The 10,253-nt window shown below is 33.2% G+C and overlaps 1 protein-coding gene across 2 annotated transcripts; it reads left to right on the forward strand.

Annotated features, from left to right (window-relative positions):
• The first annotated feature begins 5,848 nt into the window (after positions 1-5,848).
• On the forward strand, positions 5,849-10,030 carry LOC132036301 (prohibitin-1, mitochondrial). 2 transcript variants are annotated; one of them, XM_059426609.1, is made up of 6 exons: positions 5,849-6,002; positions 7,750-7,937; positions 8,519-8,635; positions 8,826-8,996; positions 9,154-9,366; positions 9,561-10,030. In XM_059426609.1, exons 2-6 carry the CDS (start codon positions 7,761-7,763, stop codon positions 9,750-9,752), a joined length of 870 nt encoding a protein of 289 aa, XP_059282592.1. In that variant the 5' UTR covers positions 5,849-6,002; positions 7,750-7,760; the 3' UTR covers positions 9,753-10,030. The 2 variants fall into 2 exon arrangements, with proteins under 2 accessions (XP_059282592.1, XP_059282593.1); XM_059426610.1 differs by having other exon boundaries at positions 5,896-5,992.
• The last annotated feature ends 223 nt before the right edge of the window (positions 10,031-10,253 follow it).

Genomic DNA, 10,253 nt, shown 5'->3' on the forward strand with positions numbered 1-10,253 from the left:
TTAGTAGAAACCGTGAAATTCATCCATTACCTTATTCACCAACCCATGATGAAGATAACATGATATCGTAATGAAGAGAGCAAACAATATATCTTTAGAGTATTTCATCAAACACCTTCTTCGCATCATTATATCTTTGAGTGCCATACTTACTTGAAAAGATTGTAACTTGAGCATATGCATATCTTAACGAGAAGGAAAAAAAGATATTAACAGGATTGAGATTGAGGAATAGTTGTCATTTGGTGCATTTGCAGGAGTAGTTAAATGTGCTGCTCACTAACGAAATTACAAAGAAGATAGAAGATATCAAGAATGTGATGCTCACTAACAAAGAATGTGCTGCTCACTAACATGTCAACAAAGACAAATCAAAGAATGTGCTGCTCACTAACGAAATTACACTCGAACCACCTAATTTAGCGTAAAAGAAGATAGAAGATATCAAGAAAAAAATGAAATCAACTTCTACTAGATCATTGAATCAGATATATACTGTGCAATCCCAAAAAGCTTAAGCTTTATGGTTGTGATGTTCATTATTCCAAATCCGATCAACTTGCTCGATAACCGTCTAGATCTGAGAAGAAGCCATGGATTCTGGCATCACCGATGGCAATAGGAGAGAGAATTTTTTTCTGGCATCACCGAGCAAGAGTGACCTTTAGTCGCGGCGGCGCCAAGGAGATGTCGAGCGAGGCGAAGTGAGTGAGGGGAAAGGGAAAGGGAAAGAGGAGAGAGAATTTTTTTAGTGGTGGGAGAAGATGATAAATGTGCAAAATGAGGGAGAATAAAGATATACGTATTTCAAAAGTTACCTGGATTAGTTATGGAATGTAATTTTGGAAAAATAAAGCTACAAAAATTAAATAAAAAAATAAGGTAGTTATTATTCATAAATAAGTCTTAGAGGTAGCTATGACAGGTAAAAATTCCTTATTAAAATGCTTTTATGTGGAGCTAAAAATAACATATCTAGGTCGAGATTTTAAGATTAAGGGCGGCTCAAGTTCAACGAAATATCTAGGTGGAGATGTCAAGATTATTGGAGTTTAAGTTCAAATTTCGTTGACGATGGAAATTGTGTTTTACTTTGTGTATTGCTCCATTTCTTCTGACGATGGGAGTAGCAAGGGGGACGTAGGCTTTTAACTTTTAAGTTACGTACCTTCCAAATTTTATACTATTAAAAAATCTAATATTAAAAATAAACTTAAAACCCAATTAGTAGCACTTGAGATTACTGTCTTAGAATTTAAAATACATAAAGTTTAAATCATGAATATGTCTCTAAATAGGGTCCTAAATGTTTGTCGGTTTACGGAAGTTGATATTTGATTTAAAAATACTGTAATTCACTGCAAAACAATGTTAAGGAACCAAGTAATCAACAAAATTTGCAATTTCGGAATCTCTTTTTCATTTGCAATCTGTCTTCAATATTTTTTTTTAAGGAATAGCAACATGGACTAAATGCCCTGTCCAAGCCAAGGAACTTACGCCAAAGAGTCCGGACAAATGATGATTCAGACGAGATTCGACATTTTTGAACCAGGAAACGCTCGGTTTCCAATAATCAACATAATAATCATGATACGGGCTTTTCTGGAAACATAAGGGAAAAATAATTGTGGCCATGTGATCAAGATTATCTCACTAATATATTTACAGTTGGGCGTATTTCGGTTCAAACCGAAAAAACCGATCGAATCGAACTTTTTTTTAATTTCAGTTTCGGATTTTTGGGTCCGGTTTTATTTTAATTTATGGGATTTCTACAATTCGGTTTGGTTTTCAGTGCATGCAAATTCTAATTTAAACCGAAAAATTGAATTTTAGCAAGCCATATTTTTCATGAAACATTACATATATACATAATATATTGGGTTTATACATAATATATTGGGTTCACTTCACATATTACATATATACATAATATATGAAGAATGAGGCCAACAGAGAGTAGAAAAGCGGATTCTTGGAGGGTGGTTGCTTTCTCTGGGTTGTTGGTGTTGGTTGCTTCCTCTGTTTGGCATATGATTTCTTTGACCCTGTCAGATGTACTAGTAGTCTAGTACTATTTCCTGTGAGCTTAGCAGACATCGTTTTAGTTTTAGCTTATGTTTGTTAAAATTGCTAGAAATTGTCCAAACTCCTACTTGTAGCTGTGGGAAAGTTTCCATATCTAAACCGAAGAAGCCGAACTGAAATTGCAAAAACTGAACTAAACCGAAGTTATTTCAGTTCGGTTTCGGTTCCCATTTTTTATAAATTGAAAATCGAAAAACCGAACCGACCGAACGCCCAACCCTAAATATATCATATCTAACTTTTTGTTGTTGTTGTTAAAATCTGAATAGTTGTTGATAATAGATATGCAGACATGCCATTACAAATTATTACGCTTGGGGATGTTGATAACCTAAGAGAGTATCACAACAACAACCACAACAACATACCCAATGAGATACCATAATGTGGAGTCTGAGGAGCGTATAGACCTTACCTCTACTTTGGGCGGTAGAGAGTATCTCATGTTGTCAAATTAGCACGGCATTTTAAAAGTCCATTTGTTAAAAATATATGTTTAACCTCACACATGTTCCAATTGAGACTAATGCGTATCGTATAATTAAATGAGGTGACATATTTTGAGTGGTTAACTTATGTACGTAATGGATACTTGAGACCACGCACAAAAAGAATTTCAAAATTCTGAATTAAAAGTGTCTAATAGGAACATTTTATCCCATGTTTAAGTGGAACAAGCTCGAGTGTCTAAATGAAGTTTACTGATAAATTTAAGAGATCGTTGTTGTATTAAGCCTTTTTTTTTTTTTCCAAATGGTGATTGGGCTTTGTTGGTATTGCACACATTTTTTTTGAACGGATTGTCCTTCAAAGGCGCTGGTCTTTAATTTTTGGCCTTTGCTTAAAAAATTGCCCGAAAATATCCTAAGATTTTGGGTTTGGATCCCTCTCAGGCAAAAAAAAAAAAAAAAAAATCGCAAGGTAAGGCTTCGCAAAAATCTGCCTTAAGGCAATTTCTTTTTTTTTTTCTCTGCTGGAATAATGCTTAACTTTTGCCCGAATAGGCCTAATTTTGCAACGAAACTCTGTCTTGTGATTTTTTTTTTTAGCTGAGCCGGGATTCGAATCCAGAATCTCGGGGTATTTTAGGCGAACCGTAAAAATTAAATCCCAGCAATTTGAGGGACAAAAATTAAAGACCACCCCCGAATAAGGATAATCGTGCAAATTGCCCTATTGCTCACGATAGCCAGTTTTCACTTTACTATTTAAGTTATATCTTTTTTTTTCTTTTTTTTTTAACTATTTACTCCTTTGCCGCTTGTTCTCCCCCCTTTTCTTCATCCTTAGCCATCTCCAACTTTGCACCATCTTTTGCACCAAATGCTATTTTGGTGCAAAAAATGGTGTTTTGGAGCTTCAACCTTGCACTATTTTTTGCACCATTTTGGTGCATGAATAGTGTTGCACCATTACTATTCATTTTGGTGCATGAATAGTGTTGCACCAAAAAATGGTGTTTTTGCACCAAATTTCGTGCAACACTATTCATTGCACCATTACTATTCATTAATAATTTATTATTTATTTTTATTATATAACACTTTTAATTTAACATATTATAAATTTTAATTTTTACATTTAGATTCCTAATATACCTATTCATCTACACCATTACTATTCATTAATATTTTATTATTTTTTTTTATTATATAACGCTTTTAATTTAACATATTATAAATTTTAATTTATAATTTTAGATTCCTAATATACCTAATTATTTTTTATGTAATATCTTATAATATTAATTTTACATCTTAATTTTGGAGTGTAAGTTTTATAAATTAATTTTCGTATATATTATTTTATATAAAATTGTAAGTCAATTTTATTATAAGTTATAATTGTATTAAAAAATATAACCATCACAAAAATGAAAAGTGAAAATATAAAATATAATATGTTGTTAACAAATAACACAATGTTCAATAACATAACAACGTGCATTCGGAGTTTTGCAATCTCGTTTTGCAATTATTGTAGGGCCGTCGCGTTTTTGGAGAAAAGAAGTGCTACATAATATATTAACATCATGTATTATACTGCACAACATGATAATCGAGGATGAGCGTGATCTTAATGCACCAATTCAAGATGCTTGGGAAGGTCCAACTCCAACAGTAGAAATGGTAGTAGATGAAAATTATCGATTTGAACAATTTTTAGCTCGACAAAAAAAAAAATTAAGAACAAAGATGCTCATTTTGCACTTCGTAATGCATTAGTAGAGCATTTATGGGAGCAACGTACTAATCATGAAAGTTGAATATTTATGTAGAAATTAAAATAAATTCTACCTTAATGTAATAGTATTTATTTAATTATATTTTATCAATGATTTCACTTTTATTTGAATTATCCATTAATATTTATAACGTATAATATTTGCTTACAATTTATATTATTTAAAATTTTATGGTATAAAATAATTTTATATTAAATGATTATATAACAAAGGATTATGAATTACATGGGATGGATATGTAAAAAAGAAAAAAAGAAAGGATTTTTTTTATGAAATTAAAAATAAAATTTAAGTAAAAGAAAATAATATAATATAAAAGAGAGAGAAGAATATAAAAGGAATATTCTTTTTTGGTGCAAAAAATGGTGCAATGGGTTGGAGTTAATTTGCACCATTTTGGTGCAAAAAATGATGCAATGGGTTGGAGATGCCCTTATTGGTTGTTGCACAACCTCTATCCCAAAACTAAGTACTACTTATATGAAAGTTGAATCAGATTCCCAATCAAATTGTGATTCTATAGTGAACATTTTTCGAAGACGAAGGATAATTTCAGTATACCAGAACACCATTGGTTATATGATTTATTTGTAAATTTTTTGAGTTGGAACACTATTGGCAATTTGTTGCATATTTTTTGTGAACTTTCTTGTGTGTTTATTTGAGTTGAAAACGTGTTTGGAACACTATTTGAGCGAAGAAAATTAAAATGTATCATTTGAAAGTCACTATTATTGCAAGCTTTTGGAGCAGTAGGTTTTGCATTTTTTTAATATGAAAAGTCCATTTAAATTATGTGGGTGTTGAAAAAGTTTGAAAATATTGGTAGAGATGACGACAAATAGTTCAAAATTAATATAAATTACTCTCTACTTAAGACATATATATATAAGAAACTTCAGACATTGATAGTTAAACTTTTAACCGCATATGTCTAAAGTTCATATAAAAATGCCTAAAGTTTTGCTCGCACAAATAATATGCCAATTTTTAAATAAAATCTGTAATTTTGGCCACACACTTTGCAATTCAAATATATATGAATAAAGTTGAGTCTGAACTAATTATGCTTACAAAATTTATGAACTCGGACTGTAACTTAAATAAGATACCAAAAAATCTATCATCAGTGCACTTCGCTCCCCATTGAGATGCTAAATAAGTGTCACTTTAGTTAAAAACACCTATATTAAGAAATTAATAATGAAATGTAAAGTTACTAAATTACTTCTATATAATAAAAATAAATAATTTTTTCCTCTTGATTAGAGCATGCACAAATGTAAGTAGTAATCCTTTTGATATTAGGAATTCAATAATATCAAGTTATTAAGTGGTTTTTTCAATATTATTTAGATGTTACTATAATTTGTCTTTGTTTTTTTTTTTTAAAGAGTAGAGTTGAAAAAAAACCAGTCAATTTATGTCTTGATTTCCTAACATAATATTTATACTGAATATTTTTTTTAATTAAGGTGACATTTATTATGAAACGGCGACAGTATACTTTAACATATAAATAAATAAAATAAAAATGGAAAAAGGCAAGAACCCTAAACTCTAAAGCCCTAATTACTAAACCCCTTCACCAAGCTTTGTAAGCCTTTTTCAGGCCACCTCTTCTAAATTTCTACAAGGTCTATTCTTCTCTCCTTCGTTCAAACAGGTAAACAGATCTTCCTCTTAATTCACCATTTTGCTTTATCTTCATATATGCTTCTCTGTATTTGTTCGAATAAGTAGCCAACTGGAACTGAATTTTACTTCCACCGCTTCATTTCTAGGTTTTGTTTGGTTTTAAATTGTTGTTTTCGTGCTACACTGGAATTAACTTGAATAAGCCTGTGAATTTATGGTTCCAGGTCTTAATGACTTATCCAGAACGAAGATTTTCTGTTGTATTATATGTTTTAACTGCTACTTAGTGTTGAAAAAAAAATGGATCTTGGGCAATCCTCGCGTCACGAGTTAGCTTTTGAGGTTTAAATAGCTCAGTTAGTTTGTTAGAAGTTACTCCCTCCGGTTCAAAATAAGTGTCCACTTAGCCTTTTTATTTTGGTGTCCACTTACGTTATCAAGAAGGAATTAACTTCTATTTTTCAATATTTGCCCCTATTTACTCAAGGCAATAAATAGGCAAGAGTCTTATTAATTAGGGGTAGTTTAGTCAAAATAACTATTTTTTCTAGGAGTTAGGTGTTTTCTTAAGTGTGAAAAAGGCTAGGTGGACACCCGGAGGGAGTAGGTAGAGAGGAATGGTTAAGCCTGTGTAGTTAATTAGCTGTTTAACAGTGTAGTTTTTAAATTGAGTTTCAGAGTTGAATAAGAGATTTTCCATTTTCTCTCTCCGCTGTTTGTCTTAGTATAGCTCTCCATTGTTTACTCCAAGCTAGTTAATACTTAGTATTGGTATGAATCCGGACAGAACAGACCGAAATGTCTATAAATGATTTATATAGCCGATCCTGAGTAGTGTGAAATCGTAGGTGATTGATTGAAAAATTGGTTGATTATTTACTAATTGCATTTTTGTATTTAAGAGCTATCATAACTGAGCTTTAGGTATCAAGACAGTTTTTTTTTTTTTTTTTGGTGACAAGATAACAGTTATCAAGACAGATTTTTATAATCCTTCTGAATTTCTTTACTTGTTTTTTTCCTTGCTGATGGTGTTTGCTAGCTTGCTGCTGGCGTTAGATTTTAGGAAATGTTATTCTAATTCTGTAATGATGCTTTTCCACTTACTTTTACAACTACTTATCAAATATGGTTTGCCAGTTATTAAGATTCAAAATTGATTCATTATTTGCTTCTTGCTAACCATCTAAATATATAAATTTCATGTCTTCCCTCATTTTTTGTCTCCCTACATTTTATGCCATAGGACATCTAGGATTTTTCATAATCTGTATAGAATCATAGTGCACATAAAAAAGGTCCATGGTAGTTTAAAAGTTAGTGAAAGGAAAGTGAGAAGTAATCAAATGTTGAATGGTTACTGAGATTTGAATAAATTGGAGATTTGATACAACTTTAGCGTTTTCCTTAACAAGCTAGATATGTTAAAGCATCATAGAGATGATTTGATGGTAATCTTTTGAGTGTAATAGAATATCTTTCGTCCACCTTTCTAGTGTAGTTCTTACAACAACTACTGCTCTTGGTACGAATATCCTCTGTGTCCAATTTTCTGATGTTATTATTTATTAGGATAATTCTTTTATTGAAACCGCAAGCTATCAAAGCTCATTATGGGGCTTTTTTGGACAACATTGCTTACCGACTAGTTAGAGGTTTCTGATTGCATGCTTTATAAATCCTTTTGAGGATGCACATGGACCAGTTCTTTTCCACATTTGCAGGCTCTTTTACTTGGTAATTGGGAATGATTACTATGGTTGGCTTACTTTCAGGTACTAGCAAGATGAATCTCAACAATGTTAAGGTTCCTAAGATGCCTGGTGGTGGTCCAGCTTCTGCTTTGATCAAGTTGGGAGTGGTGGCTGGTCTTGGTGTGTATGGAGTTGCTAACAGTCTCTACAATGTTGAAGGTGGACATCGTGCAATTGTGTTCAACCGTATTACTGGTGTTAAAGATAAGGTAACTGCTTTTCTTGCCCTGTTTGGTGAACTTCTCCAGGAAATTATGATGATGTTAAAGACAAGGTATCTGCTCTGTTTGCTGTTCTTGCTAGATAAATTGTATTGACTTGACTAGCATCAGTCACCCTCAAAACTTTGTCTCTGTTTTGCAAGTCAAAAGCAGAATTTTGTTCACATCCTTGTGGATCTGATGGCCGTATGCTGTAATTTAATGGCCTTTTCTAGTATGGTCTTTGTTATTTGGCACTTCTCGTGTTGGTTATGTTTGGTGGATATAATTCATGAGGTTCAGTAGGTAAGATGTGCATAGTTCTTTTGTTGGGCAAATTATTTATTCATAATGTCAAATTTCACAAAATCGAAGTAATACTGATATTTCTGAAATTCTGTCATGTCCAGGCACATTGATGTGTTTTGGATCTGGTGACTCTTTATCTGTGTTCTGCAGACGTTTTCTTTGATTTTGTTATCTTCAATGTGGTTGTTGGGGGACTAATGAATGACTTTTACCTGTTAATCTTCTGTTTTTATATGTGCCAGAGGCTTTATTGATAAATGCACTTAATGTTTTATGAATAGGTTTATCCAGAAGGGACACATTTCATGATCCCTTGGTTTGAAAGGCCAACAATATATGATGTTCGTGCACGTCCTCATCTAGTGGAAAGTACTTCAGGAAGTCGTGACCTTCAGATGGTAAATTCTTCTCTGGAACACGTGTTGCTCCATCTGCAAAATATTAAGAGGAAAAAAGAAGGGAAATAGAGGGAAACATGTGGTAATTAATGAAAGGGAAAAGTTGGTCATAGTCAACATTTTTTCTTAATCCTAAGAACAGTATGCCTTTGTGATTTTGGGAGAAATAATGTTCCTACTTATTTCACAGGTAAGAATTGGTCTTCGAGTTCTCACTCGTCCTGTTGCTGACCAACTACCCACTGTTTACCGAACACTTGGTGAAAACTATAATGAGAGGGTCCTGCCTTCAATTATTCACGAGACTTTGAAAGCTGTGGTTGCCCAGTACAACGCAAGCCAGCTCATCACCCAGAGAGAGGTATTAGCAAGAGGCCTTGCTAATTACATTGATAATGTTACTCTTTGTAAAAGTCTTTATTGTACTAGAGATACTTGTGAAAAAATTTCTTCTTTGGCTTCCCGATAAATTATCTGAAATCATCTCTGTGTTGCTTAATCTTGTGTACTTTGTGTAGAATGTTAGCAGAGAGATACGCAAGATTTTGACAGAAAGGGCAGCTAACTTCAACATTGCGCTAGATGATGTGTCCATTACTAGTCTGACTTTTGGAAAGGAATTTACAGCTGCAATTGAAGCAAAACAGGTGGCTGCTCAAGAAGCTGAGAGGGCGAAGTTTGTTGTGGAAAAGGCTGAGCAAGATAAGCGAAGTGCTATAATTAGAGCTCAGGTCAAAATATTTCCATAGCTTAACTTTCCTTGTTTAATTTAGTCTCTCCAGTTACTCCATGATACTGTCATTTTCCCATTGCTGTGCTGATGCTGTTTCTTCTGTGTTCTGCTTTGCTTTTGAAGAAAACTGAAGATTGTTTACCTGGACCATTATGAAACTAAATATTGAATTCGCTCTGTTCTGTTTCGCAGGGTGAGGCTAAGAGTGCTCAGCTGATTGGTCAAGCTATTGCCAATAATCCAGCATTTATCACGCTTAGGAAAATTGAAGCCGCAAGAGAAATTGCGCAGACTATTTCACATTCAGCCAACAAGGTGTACTTGAGTGCTGATGATCTTTTGCTCAACCTTCAAGACTTGAACTTGGACACTGGAAAAAGGTGAAATTGGCTAGCACCAAATAAAACAGGTTCCTATTTCAACATTTCATGTTATTCCCCTACCTGTTAAATTGTGGGGACGCTCCTACATGTTTACATAGTGACTGATTGCAGTTCCCAGTTTCGTGAACTCTCGAGTGGGGAATTGTTTTGCCCAAGGACTTGTTGTCGACCGGAAGTGCTTGTCCTGTTTCGGATATATTATCAAGTGTTTATTATAAGCACATCAAAAGAAACAAACAACGCTGTATCACAGTTTTTCTCCATTAACTTTCTACTTAAGAGTTTTTTCTTCTGTTAAACACTAAAAAGTCTTTGGTAATTGCAATTTTTGAACGTATTACTGGAGCAACCTCGACAATAAAGCAGACTAATGAAGCACCCACATTTTTTTATTTTTTTTTTGATAAGGGTGAAGCACCCAGTCCCCCCCCCCCCCCCTTCCTTTTATGCCCATAAGATTTTTTTTTCCTTTTTTTTTTTTTTTGGGGTGTGACCTATGGTA

This window comes from Lycium ferocissimum, chromosome 11 (genome assembly GCF_029784015.1).
Source record: "Lycium ferocissimum isolate CSIRO_LF1 chromosome 11, AGI_CSIRO_Lferr_CH_V1, whole genome shotgun sequence".
Classification (NCBI taxonomy): Eukaryota; Viridiplantae; Streptophyta; class Magnoliopsida; order Solanales; family Solanaceae; genus Lycium; species Lycium ferocissimum.